The sequence below is a fragment of the Mya arenaria genome, chromosome 16, assembly GCF_026914265.1.
Source record: "Mya arenaria isolate MELC-2E11 chromosome 16, ASM2691426v1".
Taxonomy (NCBI): domain Eukaryota; kingdom Metazoa; phylum Mollusca; class Bivalvia; order Myida; family Myidae; genus Mya; species Mya arenaria.
Window position 1 is genome coordinate 875,451 of NC_069137.1, and position 20,622 is coordinate 896,072.

The window sequence follows — 20,622 nt, forward strand, 5'->3', positions numbered from 1 at the left end:
ACTCTCTGGAGTCACTTATAACTCCCGTCACTTCTGGCATTCAAGTACCCAAAGTCGTGATGCGACACGGCGTGGTCTAGTAATTATGCAGTCAATGGGGGCGGGCCGAACTTTTATAAACTGAAAAACCATGCCATGTAAACGATCGAATTATTTACAAGTTTAAACCAAGACGAGCGGGCATCGTATGGTAACACTTGTCCATTTCCTCAAAACCACTTCGGCCATTATCCAACATGTATGACCTCAAATAATACGGGTCTTTTAAGTCCATCAAAAAAAAGTCCATCATGGCGGCGCCCATATTGAAAACGTGTTGTATTCGATTTCAACAGTCAAGTTTTAATTGTAATGTAAAACAACTAATCAAGCATTTTTTCTTGCTAGAAATTTAATAACATACAAAAAAATATCAAAAATTTGAATAATATAGCAAAGTAATAGCACACTATGTAAGGCCGATGTTCTTAAAGGTCTAAGTTTCGCCTTTTATTAGTGGCCCCACGCCCACTGTGAATCTAGTCCGAGATGTTAATTGCTCTTTCGTCATTTCCGGTATGTCATTGATGACGTCATTAAAAGGCATAAACACTATTTGCACTACCAATCACGGTCACAGCTGGTAAATCGATGTGTCAAATTACTCCTACGTCACTTCCGGATTTTCATTGATGACGTCATAAACAAAGTCATGAGAATCTAGTTGGTGCACGTTTTGCAGCACCATTCATTGTCACAGTATCCCCAGTTCTTCCAAATGGTACAGGTGGTGGTATCGAAATCCTCACAGTCGAATTTCTTGTCTTCCTCGGTGACGTTAGCGCACGTTTTACAGCAGTCAGAGTCCCAGTCCCAGTCGTCTGTACACATCGCGTATCGATTTCCGGCGTAAACATATTGAACAACTTCATCACAATAAAATTCGTCCTTACACGAGCCATCTAAAATTGAAAGGAGACTCCTTACATACAACATGACGGTGACATTTTGTATGTGTTCAAATTGGGTAATTTTATTTATTTATTTAAATAAAGAGACATCGATCAGTAATAACTCCATGAACTGAAATAATGCAATTTCTAACACTACTAGAATCACCATAAAAGTTTGTTTTCGTCTTAATTTGAAAAGTGATTTTAAAGAAGACCAACCACCGCCGTTTCCACCACCCCCGCTTCCGCCGTTTCCACCACCGCCGTTTCCACCGCCATTGTCGCCGTTTCCACCGCCATTGTCGCCGTTTCCACCGCCATTGTCGCCGTTTCCACCGCCATTACCACCACCATTTCCACCGCCACTTCCACCTCCATTATCGCCATTTCCACCGCCATTACCACCGCCGTTACCAGTTTTGTCCTCACATTTACCATTGATACACCACTGGAACAAAACAATACTGTCATGACTAGGAATTCGCTCACATTTTGCAGGGTCAAAACAGTTCTCCAAAAACTGAGTAAAGAACGCTTGTATGAATGATTAAATTATCAACAATTCAAATACGAGTTTTAAAAGTTTTCAATTTAAATTGTCATCAGTACCGTACATTGTATGCAGCTATCGTACTGTAAGTCATTCTAATTTTCAAAAGTCCATCGGAACAAAACGGCCATTTTTACCAAGGACATCAGTAGTTGTTTGCCAAAAAAAATATACTAATAATAATCACTTCAGTTCAAATTAATTGCCAGTAAAGTGTTATATTGAATAGATAAGATATAAATATATTACGCGATATACTTAAAGAATTTAACTTAAGAATTCTGACACTGTAAATCGTCCATACACTGTATATCCATGTTGTTTTCGATTGAAAATGGCCGAGGTGTTCCGATTGTCTTAAAGTGTATAATGTACTCATACATTGATGACATGGAAGCTGGAACACAAAAAGCACCGCACATGTACGCGTACTGGTACTGTTTCAAAACCACTTTTGTTTTTACTGGGTGTGGTGTTTTATTCAGCCTACTTTAATATACCATTGTGCATAGGTTATTTGGGACAATTACCGTACCTTCGTCTAAGAAAGCGACTTTTTACCTTCAACCACAGCAAGCATGCTCCTGGCCTGAATCCTCGATGTTGTCTCAGCTCTCCAGAAGTCCTGGTTCCCAGTTATCACTCTTGGGCTATAGTAGCCATTGCAGATTAATCAACAGAATACATGCACGCGTGGGTAACTTACCTTGTTTTGACCACAGGTGGATCCGCGAGCCGCTGTATAGTAGCCATTGCAGATTAATCAACATAATACATGCACGCGTGGGTAACTAACATTGTGTATACCACAAGGGGATCCGCGAGCCGCTGTATAGTAGTCATTGCAACTCAATCAACAGAATACATGCACGCGTGGGTAACTAACCTTGTTTATACAACAGGGGGATCCGCGAGCCGCTGTATAGTAGCTATTGCAGATTAATCAACAGAATACATGCACGCGTGGGTAACTAACCTTGTTTTGACCACAGGGGGGTCTGCAAGCCGCTGTATAGTAGCCATTGCAGATTAATCAACAGAATACATGCACGCGTGGGTAACTAACCTTGTTTTGACCACAGGGGGATCCGCGAGCCGCTGTATAGTAGCCATTGCAGATTAATCAACAGAATACATGCACGCGTGGGTAACTAACCTTGTTTATACCACAGGGGGATCCGCGAGCCGCTGTATAGTAGCCATTGCAGATTAATCAACAGAATACATGCACGCGTGGATAACTAACCTTGTTTTGACCACAGGGGGATCCGCGAGCCGCTGTATAGTAACAGTGGCAGCATAATCGACAGAATACATGCACGCGTGGGTAACTAACCTTGTTTATACCACAAGGGGATCCTCGAGCCGCTGTATAGTAGCCATGACAGCTTAATCAACAGAATACATGCACGCGTGGATAACTAACCTTGTTTTGACCACAGGGGGATCCGCGAGCCGTTGTATAGTAACAGTGGCAGATTAATCAACATAATACATGTATACAGGTGTGGGTAACTGACCTTGTTTTGACCACAGGGAGATCCGCGAGCCGCTGCGTGGTAGCCACTGCAACTTCCTCCGTTTGGCCCAATGCAGTGCATGTGGAGACAGATGTTAACATTGCCAGACTGTGGCTGAAATGTAAAGTAAAAAAGGCGTGTTCGATTGGTGGTGTTGGGGTAATGGATGTTAAAGGCGTGTTCGATTGTTGGTGTTGGGGTAATGGATGTTAAAGGCGTGTTCGATTGTTGGTGTTGGGGTAATGGATGTTAAAGGCGTGTTCGATTGGTGGTGTTGGGGTAATGGATGTTAAAGGCGTGTTCGATTGTTGGTGTTGGGGTAATGGATGTTAAAGGCGTGTTCAATTGGTGTTGCAGTTATGTATGTTAAAGGCGTGTTCGATTGATGGTGTTGCAGTAATGTATGTTAAAATTGATGGTGTTGAAGTAATGTATGTTAAAGGCGTGTTCGATTGATGGTGTTGAAGTAATGTATGTTAAAGGCGTGTTCGATTGATGGTGTTGAAGTAATGTATGCTAAAGGCGTGTTCTATTGATGGTGTTGAAGTAATGTATGTTAAAGGCGTGTTCGATTGACGGTGTTAAAGTAATGTACTTTGAAGGCGTGTTCGATTGATGGTGTTGAAGTAATGGCTGTTTAAGGCGTGTTCGATTGACGGTGTTGAAGTAATGTACGTTAAAGTCGTGTTCGATTGATGGTGTTGAAGTAATGGCTGTTTAAGGCGTGTTCGATTGACGGTGTTGAAGTAATGTACATTAAAGTCGTGTTCGATTGATGGTTGATTGCTGCGATCTACTTTCGTCTCATAAGGTAGAAATATGAGATTGTTATCAATTTCATCACTTAAGCACAAAAAGCAATGTGTGAGAAATAAAAGAAAAATCAGCATGTTATTTCACGATTGTTGTACTATGGAAGTGGAGACAATGTCCTCGCAAACTAGATGCCTTGTAAAAGTAATACAAGCGCGTAGCTAGGACCAATTTGGGATTACGGAGATCGATGCCTTGGGGAATATTAACCCCTTCAATCCATACCCCTTTTGTAACAGTTTTTTATTTCAATTTCGCAGTTTTTGGTATGACAAAAACTTCGACCTGTCAAAATTGCATTACGCAACTGGAATAGGTGAAAAAAAATACAACTGATAAAAGAAAAATTACAAAATAAATGTTTAAAGGACTTTAATAAAACAAACTATTATTATACCCGACAGTTCTTGTGCCCATTCCCCAAGATCAGTGAACACTGCTGGTCCAGGGAGTAAATCTCTCCCGGAAGTGACTTCTGGTGTTCGTCCCACTCTTCCTTATCAAAGTAGTCCCCGTGGTCTCTGAGGCAGTTTGAGCTGTGAATAAATAAGATTCAATCTTAGCACTGACCATAAGGACGTGGCTTATCAGCCCCTCTACCCAGGTGGAAAAGGGCCAGCAGTTTGGTTGTATGGTTCGCTTCATCCGGATAAAAAGAATTTGTCACTAAAGATTGTGCATTATAATGAAAATAACCGTCAATATCAATTAAGTCTCCAGACAAAAGATACTTATTAATTTACATTTAAATGGAAAACTCCAGACGCGAAATTTCCGATATCCGGTACATTTATGCGAAAACCATATTTCCATATCACTCTTGATACTCTGGGCAAATCAGCTGTAAAAATCTCTTACTCATGAATATTTAATTAGGTGAAATCAAACCGCTTGATTGGTCGCATGAGACGCACCTCATGCGGTGCGGAAATGGCCGAGAAGTTAGGCATGTAATCTCGGTTCAAAATGATCCAATGAGATCACGGCTTACAAATCGTTTTAGGCAGGATAATAAATATGCCGATAGCTCTTCACAAAGGAGATTCTTTCCTATTTGTTATCGGCTATTTCATTGGTCGGAAAATGCTTATGAATATTCAAGATTTGTTAAGTTTTATAGCCAATTTGTCCAGGGTATAATATAGGTTATGATACGCTGAGGTGCCGAGGATGATATTTCCATATAATTCAGTTCATTTAAGTTGTTTTCGATAAAAATGACCCAAGGATCACCGAATTCTGATCTATTGATATTCCATTAATGGCAAACCCATACTGGTTACCTTGACTTGTGCGTCAAGCTGCAAGAATGTTAAATTGAAGGTTTTGTTTTGCTTAACTTAGGCACAGCGCAGTTTGGGAAAAGGGGATTTGTCAATATAGATCGTGTGTAAAATGGACAAACTTCCTCCCTTACTAGTTCAAATAATCCTTAGTGTTTGCCCTACAGTGTCAGCCAATCAGGTGCGCTAGATTTTTAAAATGTTCAGTTTCTTATTTGTGAAAAATCGTTACTTATTGCTGAAGACAACACTACATGAATAAGTAAATTCTTATAACTGCGCATGCGCATATAGTGTTTTCATATGCAAATTCGCGATTTCAGTGTCAACGCTGATATAAATGACGTCACACTATCTCGCATTGATTGACATGTCTTTTTTCGACAGGCGTATATTCTTAAGGTGGTGCGATTTGGCAGGGGCTCACACAAAGTCGGTTAGAATTTATTTATTTCTTCGCGAATCAGAAACCACGGTCGCTTTGCTGCTCTCCGCTTCCTTGGGTTACTTATTCACACAGAGATGTTACTTTGACCAGTCCAATTGCGTTCATATTCCCGATAATGTGAAATTGTTAACATATTTCCCAAAATAGCTGAAATATTCCCTAAACCCCTGCAAAGCGCACTTTGGGAAAACGGGGATTTGTCACAATAGATCGTGTGTAAAATGGTTAACGTACCTCATTTACTATTTCAAGTAATAGTGCGAATTCACAGTGCACTTTGGGAAAATGGGGATTTTGGCAATAAAGATCGTGTGAAATTGTTAACATACTTTCCTAGACCGTTCAAATAATCCTTAAACGCCGCCACCGAGCACGTGGAAAAGGTCCAGGGGTTGGGGCTGTACGATTCTTCTGGTTGGAAGTTTGCAACGTAAGGCGCCATCAGAAACATAGCCTCACCAGAACATCTCGTACTTGTTTCATCCCCGTCATGTGGCGCTCCCAAGCTGGTAAAAAAATAGTCCGGCTGATATTTTAGTAAAAGCAAATTGCGAAACCAAATTTGTTAAATTACATTTAACATTACTTTAACATTATTCAAGAAACTTGCAGAACTATAATCCTTCGGCAGTTAAATAGTGTACAATGAAGCGACTAAGGTCCTTTAATGAAGCGACTACGGTCCTTTAATGAAGCGACTACGGTCCTTTAATGAAGCGACTACGGTCCTTTAATGAAGCGACTACGGTCCTTTAATGAAGCGACTACGGTCCTTTAATGAAGCGACTACGGTCCTTTAATGAAGCGACTACGGTCCTTTAATGAAGCGACTACGGTCCTTTAATGAAGCGACTAAGGTCCTTTAATGAAGCGACTAAGGTCCTTTTAATGAAGCGACTACGGTCCTTTAATGAAGCGACTACGGTCCTTTAATGAAGCGACTAAGGTCCTTTAATGAAGCGACTACGGTCCTTTAATGAAGCGACTAAGGTCCTTTAATGAAGCGACTAAGGTTCTATAATAAAAGGTAGGTTGGTACTAAAAGGTTTATCACTCAAAATGAATGTTTGCTTTACATGTTTATGCATTCATTTTGAATAAGAGTGTCACTTAAAATAATTAAGTTTTAGCTCCAAATACTTATGTCCTAGTTCGTGGGCGGCTGTGGAAGTGGTCTGTATAAATCCCATGTCTTCGTTGATGGAATTTTTCTCCGATGTACACGCTTTACGCATCCAAGCCATACCCACTACTCCGGCGCCTTCCGGAAGGGAACCACTATATAAATCCAACCTAAAAAAATAACGGTTTTGTAATTCATGCATACCGATAGTTTTATCTGCAGTGTAGCGAGAAAGACTTTCAAAGTATTGGCCGGAAATGGCCGTCATATATGCTTCGACAACTATATGGCAGACAAATTTATTAAAAACGTTTATCAGTGTGTGTATACCACGTGATAAATTGCGTCATAAATGTTACGTCGGAAGGCAATATTTTGCTTTCTATGAAGACTTTAGACGAGGATAACTTCACGATAACTTCACGATTTCTTCACCATTTTAAATCAAACATTGCCCAGTCTACGCCGCTTACGGAGTCACGCATTAGGTCTTTTACCAGAGTTTGGTTTCTTCAAACACTTTCGCAATACTGCCGTCTGACGGAGCACTGTCAAAACATTATTTTTGAAGCATGTTTGCCGAAGTGTTTGATGAACACCTTATCAAATTTCAGTAATTAAACGAATGCGGGGCTCTTTAAGCGGCATAGACTGCCCTTTGTTTTATTTAAAATGGTGTAGTAAAAGATTCTTTGATTTAAGTCTTAATTTTAAACAAAATGTTGCCTTCCGACGTAGCATATATGACGTAATTTATCACGTGGTATACATACACTGTTTATTGGCAGTGTTTCCGGATCGAATGACAAAATAAAAAACAACATTTTTATTTTTTGTCTTGGAAAGAGCAGTTTTGCGTAAATATTTGCAAACCGATGATATAAAATTGCTTACAAAAAAATCAGATCGCAGATTGTCATATTTCCGTTCGAAAATTAATGTTGAACTTAAGCATAAAAATCTGCGATCTATTTTTTGTCAGCAGCCTTATATGACTGGTTTCCATAGATTTTCCCAAATATTTGCTCGTTCCAAGACAAAAAAATAAAAAAGTAGTCAAAACGTTCAATCTGTGAGAGTGCAGCTGTAAATTTAAGATGAGAAACTTAAGTGTTTTGATTGGTTTGTATATTTTAGCTGACCAATAGGTTTAATGGAATAATTGAGGCATGTCTAAGGATAAGGATAACATCAATATTGAATACTGGTTGTTTTGTCATGTAGGTCATGCTGTGAAAAAATTGGCATAACTTAACATTAAAGTCAAGAGTTGTTGCTACAAACATGCGGGTAGGGACCGGCGAAAAAAACTTTAGCTCGGGAAACTCCAGTCAAGCGGGAATGCATAGCTTTAGTACAAAGAAATTGGTCCTTCGCATCTAGTTCGAGCCTAAGAGAACATTGAGCCACGCGAGCTCGAGCTAACGGGGTTCGACTTTATCTTGGTACAAACTTGGCAAAAGATTTTGCACAATGACGCCGACGATGCTTATCAAAGTTTTGGCAATACCACGCCTTTATCTTTGATTAATAGACTAGACACACTACCCTGTGAAAGCCATAATGTGGTCAACGTCTGGGAGGTTCGAGAGTCCTGCGGCCCATGGCTTCAAGTTGTTTAGGTATTTATCAGCGTCTATAAATCTTCGCCCGTCCTTTTCTATAATCCGCGCATTCGATGGCATTGGACTGCTAGAACTACCAGGCTGAAATTATAAATACTGCGATAACTAGAGCACGCCATTACCCGATCTAAAACCTCTAAAACGGAGTTATCCGAAGACGCCAGGGCCCCCTCCTGAAACGGAGTTATCCGAAGACGCCAGGGCGCCATCCTGAAACGGAGTTATCCGAAGACGCCAGGGCCCCGACCTTAAACCTCGAGTGATCTGAGGAGGCAAGGGCCCTGACCTTAAACCTCGAGTGATCTGAGGAGGCAAGGGCCCTGACCTTAAACCTCGAGTGATCTGAGGAGGCAAGGGCCCCGACCTTAAACCTCGAGTGATCTGAGGAGGCAAGGGCCCCGACCTTAAACCTCGAGTGATCTGAGGAGGCAAGGGCCCCGACCTTAAACCTCGAGTGATCTGAGGAGGCAAGGGCCCCGACCTTAAACCTCGAGTGATCTGAGGAGGCAAGGGGCCTGACCTTAAACCTAGAGTGATCTGAGGAGGCAAGGGCCCCGACCTTAAACCTCGAGTGATCTGAGGAGGCAAGGGCCCCGACCTTAAACCTCGAGTGATCTGAGGAGGCAAGGGCCCCGACCTTAAACCTCGAGTGATCTGAGGAGGCAAGGGGCCGTATTCAAGAAGTAACTTAGACCTTTACAAGGTTAGTCAGAATATTCGTTTTTTCCAAACTTTTTATCTAAACTTGGATTGTATTCGCCAAAAAAACACAGTATCATGGTTATGACCATTTGAATTCATCAGAGGTTTGATAATTATAAATCTAACGCATAGTATCATCACTCTGGTGTACGAAAATTGGTTATATCTGAAAAATCTTTAGAATTCGAAAATTTCAAAATTTATATATAAAACTGATAAAAGACGGCTTAGCTTAATCCTGTTAATATGAAATTGTTTTGAGTAACTAGGGCATGAATAGGGATAACCAGGCATTTCATCAGCCTGAAAACGTTAATCACATAAGGGGTCAATAACCTAAAGTAGGAAAAACTTACCTTAGAAATGTGGAACCCAGAAATGGTCACATAAATGTTTAAGCTGGGATCGAAGTTCATAATCGACTGGTATTGCAACGAAATCTGGAAAACAGCAATCAGAACATCATTGGCTATTATTCAAAGAGGTTGCCGGAGATGGCCGAATATTTTTTACCAAAATAGGTCACACATTGGGATTAACGGAGATGGACGAATAGTTACGATTGCCAAAATAGGTCACATATTGGGATTGACGGAGATGGACGAATAGTTACGGTTGCCAAATAGGCCACACATTGGGATTAACGGAAATGGTCGAATAGTTACGATTGCCAAATAGGCCACACATTGGGATTGACGGAGATTGACGAATAGTTACGATTGCAAAAAATAGGTCACACATTGGGATTGACGGAGATGGCCGAATAGTTACGATTGCCAAATAGGCCACACATTGGGATTGACGGAGATTGACGAATAGTTACGATTGCAAAAAATAGGTCACACATTGGGATTGACGGAGATGGCCGAATAGTTACGATTGCCAAAATAGGTCACACATTGGGATTGACGGAGATGGACGAATAGTTACGATTGCCGAAATAGGTCACACATTGGGATTGACGGAGATGGACGAATAGTTACGATTGCCGAAATAGGTCACACATTGAGAATTGACCGTATTACAGAAGCAAATCTTTTTCCATTCGGAAATTATTTTAAATGTTTTTACACAGATGGAAGGAGACGGTGTGTTGTGTTGCGTGTTTACTGTTTAAGCGAAAGTAAAATTTCATTTTAAACACGAAAGCATTTATTTGTTCAGGGAACATCACTTTAATTTAGCAGAAGATTAAAGACGTTTTAATAAAACAAGGCCGAAATTGCTCAGGGGCCGACGTGGTATGGGGTCGAAATATTGAGGGACCAAAATGTCCCGGTATGGTTAAAGATGCACTCTAACTCGCAAATAAGATTAACCAGAATAATAATATTGTTTAAATATTCCAAAGAGGATGAATACATGTCGGAAACAATAGTTCTTATGTAGGATACCGACTTGAATTTGAAAGAAATGATCGTAAAACACGGTATTTCTACCTTTTGAGACTATAGTAGACCACAGTAAATCTTTAAACATTCAATCATTAATATTTTTTTAGTTTTCAGCTATTAAATACACGGTTACAATCTTGTTATCAGTAATTAATAGTTTCCATTAAATATGCATTATTTAGTAAGTAGTTAAAGGTTTATCAGTCAAAATGGTTGTTTTTATACATGTGTATGTATTGATTTTGAATAAGCGTGTCACTTAATACTTTACCCCGTTAACGACGTGAGCGAAGCGTTCCCGAAGTCGTTTGAGCGTGAGATCTTCGTTGTTGTTGTCGAATACCGCATATCTGGAAAACAAATGGATAAACAATTATTTACAAACTTACTGTAATCTGATCATCTACAGGGGGTAACACATTTTAATAAAATCCCCATCGGCAACTTACTCCATTTCACATTCCAATGTAAGCATTTTAGTTATTCATTATCCCAAAACAATCAGAAAAGGGCATGTTACACAAATAACTTTAGAGCCAAACAATTCATTTTATTCGGGTTACCCGACCCCTCATAAGATTGCGCCGATCTTACCGTTTTTTTAGTCAGTTTGTAAAAAAATAATAATTAAAAAAAAAAAGGTTTTAGTTTTTTTATAGTCAGTTGGTAATTTTTTTTAATTAAATCTGTGTTTTAATATGCTGGTTAAAACTTTAAAAGCTTGATTCAGAAATTACTTTAACACCATTCTAAAGATGACAATTGCGTTCTTATTTAAAGCCTAAAATAATAAAATAAATATTAAGCCAACCTACCATACCTGTTGTTTAAGAATGATGTCACTCTCACAAAAAAACATATTTTGGCCTAGTTAAAAGTTTAAAAGTAGAGAGTAGTCGGTATCCCTCTCCTGTCACTTTTTTCATCTTATCAGTTGAATCCGCGATTCACTGTGCAGCAATATAAAGCATTTGGCTGGATTCCGGGTACGTCATAGGTTCGACCCCTGTCACGTGATTTCTAACATGGCTGACGTCACAGCATTACTGTCCTGACTAACATTACAAGTTCGATCCCGGTCACGTGGTTTCTAACATGGCTGACGTCACAGCATTACTGTCCTGACTAACATTACAAGTTCGATCCCGGTCACGTGGTTTCTAACATGGCTGACGTCACAGCATTACTGTCCTGACTAACATTACAAGTTTGACCCCTGTCACACGAATTTCTGATATATCGGATGTCACATCATTATTGACATGGCCGACACCACAAGTTCACTCCCCGTCACACGATTTCTGATATATCTGACGTAACATCATTACCGACATGGCTGACGTCACAACATTACTGACATGGCCGACACCACAAGTTCACTCCCCGTCACACGATTTCTGATATATCTGACGTAACATCATTACCGACATGGCTGACGTCACAACATTACTGACATGGCCGACACCACAAGTTCACTCCCCGTCACACGATTTCTGATATATCTGACGTAACATTATTACCGACATGGCTGACGTCACAACATTACTGACATGGCCGACACCACAAGTTCACTCCCCGTCACACGATTTCTGATATATCTGACGTAACATCATTACCGACATGGCTGACGTCACAACATTACTGACATGGCCGACACCACAAGTTCACTCCCCGTCAAACGATTTCTGATATATCTGACGTAACATCATTACCGACATGGCTGACGTCACAACATTACTGACATGGCCGACACCACAAGTTCACTCCCCGTCAAACGATTTCTGATATACCTGACGTACTCCCCGTCAAACGATTTCTGATATATCTGACGTCACATCATTACCGACATTACCGACGTCACAACATAACTGACATCACCGACATCACCGGTTCGATCACCAACAGACAACACACCAAAATTGATATGACTGACTAACGTCAACAGGCTTGTAAACCGGGAGACACGTGTTCGAGTGATACAACATGGCTAAAGATTTTGAAAACAACAAGGTGAAGCGGTTGCCAGGACTACGACCAGTCTTGCATATATGATGGTGTCCGTCTACGGAACAAGATATCCGGCGTTGAGGCATACGCTCTTAATTTATTGTTATAACTACTTAGTTATCCAGTTCTCTAAACCCCCACCCGTAACCCCCACCACTTACGAAAATAAAATACAACCCCATCCAAGAGTCTAACTTACTTGCTCCAGATGTATTCGTCCAAAACCACCAGCAATTCAACAGCGAGGGCGTCACCGTTGGCTTGCCTCTTGTTTCTGACCTGAAACAGAAACGTCCCGCTTTGTGTGACAACAAAATTCCTATACAGTCGAACCCCATTAACTCGAACTCGTTTGGCTAGAATACGTCGTTGGCTCGAAATGGATGTAAAGGACCCATTTCGTTGTACTGAAGGTAAGAATTCCCGCTTGGCTCGAATATTCCGGGGCTCGAGGTATTTTCGCCGATCCCTCGGAGTTCCAGCCAAGGGGGTTCGACTGTAGTACATAGTTTTAAGTGGGGAGCACGTGAACGCATGTTCACAATTGTGAAATTTAGGATCACGTGATCATGTGAAATTTTATCTCAAACAAACGAATCGAAGCACGTTTGTTACAGTTCTGTGAATAACATGTTTGTAATGTCTAGTCCATAACTGTAATACATCCAGGTCCTCTTATCGTGATTACGGAAGACAAATACGGCGAAGACGATGGCAATGCTTAGTTATGATAGAATCGAGATTATTTTTTTTCAATTTGGTCTTTTGAGTAACATAATTGTTTATATGCCCTTACAGTTTTATTTCATGTAGGTTCTTAATTAATGAGGTTACAACGTTAATTATAAAGCAATGAAGCCTAGAAGCGGACTCCACACACTTTGACCAGCCTTATTGCGTTCATACCCCGATAATGACATCAACCCGTAATTCATTCCTTAAATGAAGCCTAGATGAAGCCGTATATAGTTTTGTACAGGTTCATGCGAGGAGTCTTCCTGTAAAGTTTCAGTGAATTTGGACTGGTAGTCTCAGAAGAGATGTATTTTAAAGAAAAAACAGGAAGTGGCCATTTCGTTGTTGTTGCTGTTAATCGTGACCCCTGGTTATATTTTTATAAAGGGACACCCAAGGAAGCTTCATTGAATTTGGCCAGGTCGTTTCAGAGGAGTTGTTTCTTAACTAAGTGTTAACGAACAGACTGATGGACGGACAGACGAACAAAGACCGATCACCATACCTCACCCTGAGCACGTCGTGCTCTGGTGAGCTAAAAAGTTGTCAAAACGTTCAATTTGGAGAGAGTGCAGCTTTAAATTTACATATTGAACACAATTATGAATTTATGCAATATGTATTACACCAAATAATTTTTGTACTGATTTTAAACATGTTCTTCAGCATAAAACGGCTGTAAAAATGTAGGTTGAAGGGTTCTTAGCTTTGTTCTGGTCCAAGTCTGCTTTTCACGTGTAACACTTACTTGAATTCCATATTTTCTGCGAAACAGATCTTCAAATGCTGGAACAGAAAACAAGAAAATAATCTTTGTTCAATTATCCAAAAGCCTTTTGAAACATATTGCAATTGAACATGTTAGTATTTCACTGCTTTAATTATTATAAATTTGTTTTGATTCATTTACTTAATATATACAATAGATATTTATTAAAATAACGCCTTCCAGCATATTGCCTATGTATCAAACACTTAATTATGACACGGCGTTTCTATGGCCAAATGCTTTCTCTCCTTCGGCCGTCTAATTTGGATATATTTTGAAAGCGTAACAAAAGGTAACCAATTGCTATTGTTAGTTCACTTATCCCACCGGATCAATGAACTAAATAAGTTATCATAAAATTTAGAGCGACTTCTCTGTTACGAATGCGCCAAATTACGTCTACTCGTGTTACGCACGCGCCAAGTTACTTCTACCCGTGTTACGCAAGCGCCAAGTTACTTCTACTCGTGTTACGCATGCGCCAAGTTACTTCTACCCGTGTGACGCATGCGCCAAGTTACTTCTACCCGTGTTACGCATGCGCCAAGTTACTTCTACTCGTGTTACGCATGCGCCAAGTTACTTCTACTCGTGTTACACGTGCGCCAAGTTACTTCTACTCGTGTTACACGTGCGCCAAGTTACTTCTACCCGTGTGAGGCATGCGCCAAGTTACTTCTACTCGTGTTACGCATGCGCCAAGTTACTTCTACTCGTGTAAGGCATGCGCCAAGTTACTTCTTCCCGTGTAAGGCATGCGCCAAGTTACTTCTACCCGTGTGACGCATTCGCCAAGTTACTTCTACCCGTTTAAGGCATGCGCCAAGTTACTTCTACCCGTGTGACGCATTCGCCAAGTTACTTCTACCCGTTTAAGGCATTCGCCAAGTTACTTCTACCCGTTTAAGGCATGCGCCAAGTTACTTCCTTCCCGTGTTACGCATGCGCCAAGTTACTTCCTACCCGTGTTGCGCATGCGCCAAGTTACTTCCTACCCGTGTTACGCATGCGCCAAGTTACTTCTACCCGTGTGACGCATTCGCCAAGTTACTTCTACCCGTGTAAGGCATTCGCCAAGTTACTTCTACCCGTGTGACGCATGCGCCAAGTTACTTCTACCCGTGTGACGCATGCGCCAAGTTACTTCTACCCGTGTGACGCATGCGCCAAGTTACTTCTACCCGTGTAAGGCATGCGCCAAGTTACTTCTACCCGTTTAAGGCATGCGCCAAGTTACTTCCTTCCCGTGTTACGCATGCGCCAAGTTACTTCCTACCCGTGTTGCGCATGCGCCAAGTTACTTCTAACCGTGTGACGCATGCGCCAAGTTACTTCTACCCGTGTTACGCATGCGCCAAGTTACTTCTACCCGTGTTACGCATGCGCCAAGTTACTTCTACCCGTATTACGCATGCGCCAAGTTACTTCTACCCGTGTAACGCATGCGCCAAGTTACTTAGTTACGTATTATTAGTTTGCCATAAACGCATTATTTAGTAAGTAGTCTAATGTTTAACAGTCAAAATTGATGTATGCTATACATGTTTATGTATTGAGTTTGAATGAAAGTCACTTTAAAAAACTTTTTAAATGTCCCCATGCTGACACCATCACAAAAAAACAACGACGGCATCAATGCAACGACATTGCCTGGATTTGTTATTTCAAAAGCATGACATCTCAAGCAACCGTAGCTTTTCATAGTATCTAAAAATACATACTGTTATTTGCGGCTTCCGGTGGTATCCTCGTATCATCAATCAAGATATTTCCTGACCCTGTTGGCGGTATCCTTGTATCGTCGACGAAAGCCCTTCCAGACCCTGATGGCGGTATCCTTGTATCGTCGACGAAAGTCCTTCGTTCCCCTAGTGGCGGTATAATCGTATCAACGAAGTTCTTTTCCAACCCTTGCGGTGGGATCATAGTATCATCCACGAACTTTCTGTCCGCTTCCGTGTACTTCCGGTCTTCAGCCACAAGCGCCTCCCTCAGCACGTGCGGTGTTCCGTGACGACCACTCATGCGCGTGGATAAGCGCCCGCCCCGGACCACGGGGGAGATGTCGTAATTTGTACCGTCAATGTAAAAGTTACCCTCCTGCAATGCAATATATACAGAATTTTAGTCGTTACTAGTATTTTGTAAGTTGGGTAGTTTGTTTTTCAGTGTTGGAGGGCTAGCGCTGGGTGCGTCCCACGGGGCCCGCGGGTGTAAATTAAGGGGAGGGGGATGCGCAATTTTGGACAGACATAAACACAGTAAACGTTGTTAAATTCTGGTGCATTTCAAGTAAAGGAAACATCTAGAGCGACTTAGTCACGCCCCAAAGTGCGCCCCCTTAAGTAGTTAAAGGTTTATTACTCAATTTATGTTTGTTATACATGTTTATATATATTTTTTGAATAAGAGAGCCACTTAAATACACGGTTATATTTTGTTATCAGTAATTTATACTTTCCTTAAATGCATTATTTAGTACGAAGTTGAGGTTTATCACTCTCAATTTATGTTTGTTATACAGGTGTATGTATTGATTTTAAATAAGAGTCACTTTAAATAAAAAAAAACTTCTTACAACATGAAGTGGGCACGCTGATCCGACACATCGTTTCCGGTACATGAACGATCCACCGTGGCGCATGTCCTGGTAAAACCGGACATCCTGAAATGAAACATATGAAAAAAATGAAAGTTGTATACCAAACGTACTACAGTCGAACCCCGTTGGCTCGAACTCGCTTGGCTCTAATTCCTCGTTGGCTCGAGCTGGATTTTAAGGACAAATTTCTTTAAATTGAAAGTAAGCATTCCCCCTAATTCAAAATTTCCAAGGCTGAGGTATTTTTAGGGTCAACCCTTAATATGAAAACCTATTTAGCTATCCTGAAAAACAAACGATTTTGCTTTGGAGATCTATTAACAATTGAGAATGGACTAATGAGGCTCTAGTGTCTATATTTTACATAGAATGTCACTAATTTAGTATTCTTATGGGTTTTTTTAAAAACATTTTGGTATTTTGCCTTACCTTAATGACTCAAATATCTCGAAAGGGGCGTCAAAGAACGAACGCAAATAACAATGTACTCTTTAGTGAAACGCGAGTATTGGCAAATATTAAAATGATCGTTCTCGGACAACCTTGCCTTACATTTAATTGACCTGTGGTAACTCAAACAACCACAACAAATATTGACTACCATGATAACTTTGTGATTATCGGTCATCTTGCTATTGTGTGTGTTTCTATCAAAATAAATACTGGTTAAAATAAACAACCTCACATATGCTCGACGCACACTTCCTTTGGAGACGCATGCAACAATTTAACAGTAGCAAATGTGCTGGATCTGTGTGCGTCGCGCAGGTATGAAATGTAAATATCGCTTAATATCTTCATTAACAAATTTGTCATAACTAGAGGATTAAAAGTTTTTAATTTAAAACAGATGACATAGAAATGCACGCCTTAATGAAAAACGAGTATGGCAAAGCATCTCTATCGGAACTTGGTGTTTATATTTTTTCTTGCTTTGCTAAATCTAAATGATGATAATTAACAAATTCACACCTGGTCAACGCATGGAGCAGGTATGAAACTCATGTCTCACCGTTAAAGGTCCGCTGGCTACACGTTCCACCATTTGTCTCCCGTTCTTGGTCACCGTCGTGTACACAGGGGCGTTCGCATTCAAGCGTCTGTTCTCCTCCAGCGTGAGCATCACCGGGTCCGTCCGTCCGCGCTTGTAGAACGCCAGCTGGAGACTGGCCGGAAAGTGGCGGCGGTCAGGACCCGACTGTCTAGCCCCCATGGAACCCGCAGAGTCGACCTCGCGCAAATACACGGTCTCATCCTGGCGGCTTAAACCTACATCGTGAAGAACGAAATTCGAAAAATTCGAAAATAAAAGTAGGATGTTGATATAAACGATTCGTTATTACTATTTAGTTTCCACCATTTTCGGAATGGGGTCGCGGATGGGGGGGGGGGGGTATGATTAGGAAAAATGGGTCATTTTCAACAAAATTGGGAATTCCAATTTTGCGTAGAAATTAACAAGAATGCTTTTAAAGCTTGACAGAACAGATAAAAAGATATGACATTTTCTTTCTTTAAGAAAACAAAAACTCTCATTCGATATAGTAAACATATATATTGGGTAATCATATATGTTTGAGCACTGCGAATGGGGCATAATTTTGGCCATAAGATGGTCAGAAAAATGTTGTTATAGTTAATAAACAATAAAGTTCATTGCACGTTACCTAAGCATTCTTACTAATTAAATATAATGTCACAGAATGATTATTTCATTTCCAAAAGCGTTAAGGAACTCAGAATATAAGCATGACACTTTCTACAAGGAAAAGATTTTTGAAGGAAATCATTGAATTGAAGAACAAATCCGTTAAAGTGGTTCTATAAAAGGGTAAGTAAAATATTGAGCCACCTTCCCTCTACCCGTTCATCCTAAATTGACGACAGTGAACTCCTGTATTCCTTTACGAGTCTATATCATGGTGTAGCCCTACCCCCACCCCCACCCCCACCCCTTGTGTGAAAATGATAACGAAATGTAAATTGAAAAATAAATGCCAGAATGATTGCTTTTCGTTAACAGGTTGCAGTGGGCGCCTTCGAAAATTGTTCAGTTGACTTGAAGTTACATTATATAGTAGAAAAAGGTATGATATACATCAAAGTACACCGTTGTGGACTAAAATTTGCCCCCCCCCCCCAACACAGACTCTATTTGTTCGGTCCTGGGGGTAATGCACAAAACGTGCTCCCGCCCGTACGCCCCCGCCCCCTCACTCAGCCCACCCCATCCTCTACATCCCTCCCTTCGAGTACAGTTCTTTATAATAAATGCATATTGGGAGACCATACCACTTCAATGAAACAGCTGAATAAACACGGAATTATGTTGCCAACGACACGCAAAACAGATGTATTTACCTGAATTATTATAAAACATAGACTCATCTGTTAGTTGAATATTGAACCAAGGTAAATAAATGATAAAGGAACAAACAAGGACTTACCTAAACAGCCCACAAGTATGATCATACACAGGAGTCCCTCCATCTTATCGTCGTCACGTACAGACCCGGCAACTATGATGACATGTTCTGGTGTTGAAACTGGTTATAAACAGGCGGAACACTTCCATTATTTTGCACAGGTGTGCCAGAATATATTTTTCTAATATATATATATATAAATCTGTTTTCTGCAAACAACTTGTGAAATAATAAGACGAAGTGAATGGATAAATTTATGATATCTTTTATAAATAGGATTTAATCAACTTTTGTGTAAATTCAATGACATTGCAATTATTTTTTTTATTTTCACTTTACCCTATTTACTGAAGTGGTTTGGTCGAACTGCACGGGGTAATCGAGGAAAGCCGTCGAAAAGCGGAATTGATATATAAATATATCACAATTCCTAGAATTAGGCCATACAAAATAGTTAATTGGGTATTCACGAAACGAAAACACTTTAAACTTAAAACATACTGATAAACGATCATATTTCGTATTGTTAACATGTATATACAAGTATCTGATACACAATTAATTAAATGGGTATTGGATGCCTGGTGCTATAATATTGTTTGGGTATCGTTGGAAAGGTTTTTTCGCTGAAAATAAATATGCAAATATTGTACCTAATATTTTAGTACAAGCAAGCTTGTTTCTAAAGTGTTTAGCTAAGCGCACGGAGTAATCGAGGAAAGCCGGTGAAGACCACAATGTGTATATACATTCCCAAAATTAGGCAATATTTCAATCCTTGATTCAAAAACATGTATATCATTCTTCAATTTTCACTCTGAAAAACGAAAATACTTCGCAACTCTCACATTATTATTGGTGCTATTTGAAATGTTGTTTTGCGCAGTATACCTTATATAATACCACATACAGACTTGTTTAGCCGTGAAATATTGCAAAAGAGGTCCGACTTCACGTCCAATATCAGTTGGTTAAAGAGTCAATAAACAAGTGGTAAGAACTATATTTTACCTATTAGAAAACAGAAAGCAAATGATACCAAAATTACAGTAATGACTGTCGACTTTTGCAGTGTGTGTATACCACGCGATAAATTGCGTCATAAATGCTACGTCGGAAGGCAACATTTTGCTTCGAATGAAGACTTTGAACAAAGATAACCATCTTCACCATTTTAAATGAAACATAGCGCAGTCTTAGCCGCATTCGGAACCCCGCCTTCTATCTTTTACCAGAGTTTGATTTAGAGTTTAGTGTCTTAAAACACTTCGACAAACCTTTTTACAATACGGCCGTCTGACGGAGCACTGTCAAAACATTATTTTGGAAACAGGTTTGTCGAAGTGTTTGATCAAACGAATCACCTTATCAAACTCCGGTAATAAAACGAAGGCGGTGCTCTTTAAACGGCATAGACTGCCCTTTCTTTCATTTAAAATGGTGTAGTAAAAGAACAGTCATCTTTGAAATGAGGCTTCATTTTAAGCAAATGTAGCCTTCCGACGTAGCATATATGACGTAATTTATCACGTGGTATACACACACTGTTTTGTTACGTAATGACTGTCGAATGTCGTTTAGTAAATAATGTCGAATGGTGTTATGCAAATGTCCAGTGTCGTAAACAGAATGTCGAATTTTATGTATGTCGTATGTAATGAATGCCGAATGTCGCTATGTAATAATTGTCAAG

At 40.2% G+C, this 20,622-nt stretch overlaps 1 protein-coding gene across 1 annotated transcript; it reads right to left on the bottom strand.

The window, feature by feature from the left end:
• Positions 1 to 450: 450 nt before the first annotated feature.
• LOC128222314 (uncharacterized) lies at positions 451 to 18,993 on the bottom strand. Its single transcript, XM_052931295.1, has 15 exons — positions 18,951 to 18,993; positions 17,516 to 17,772; positions 16,480 to 16,566; positions 15,623 to 16,001; positions 13,881 to 13,918; positions 12,597 to 12,676; positions 10,662 to 10,740; positions 9,353 to 9,436; positions 8,218 to 8,375; positions 6,687 to 6,839; positions 5,876 to 6,052; positions 4,213 to 4,351; positions 3,003 to 3,116; positions 1,152 to 1,380; positions 451 to 941 (listed from the first exon to the last, which is right to left on the bottom strand). Exons 1-15 carry the CDS (start codon positions 18,991 to 18,993, stop codon positions 700 to 702), a joined length of 2,259 nt encoding a protein of 752 aa, XP_052787255.1. The 3' UTR covers positions 451 to 699.
• Positions 18,994 to 20,622: the final 1,629 nt, after the last annotated feature.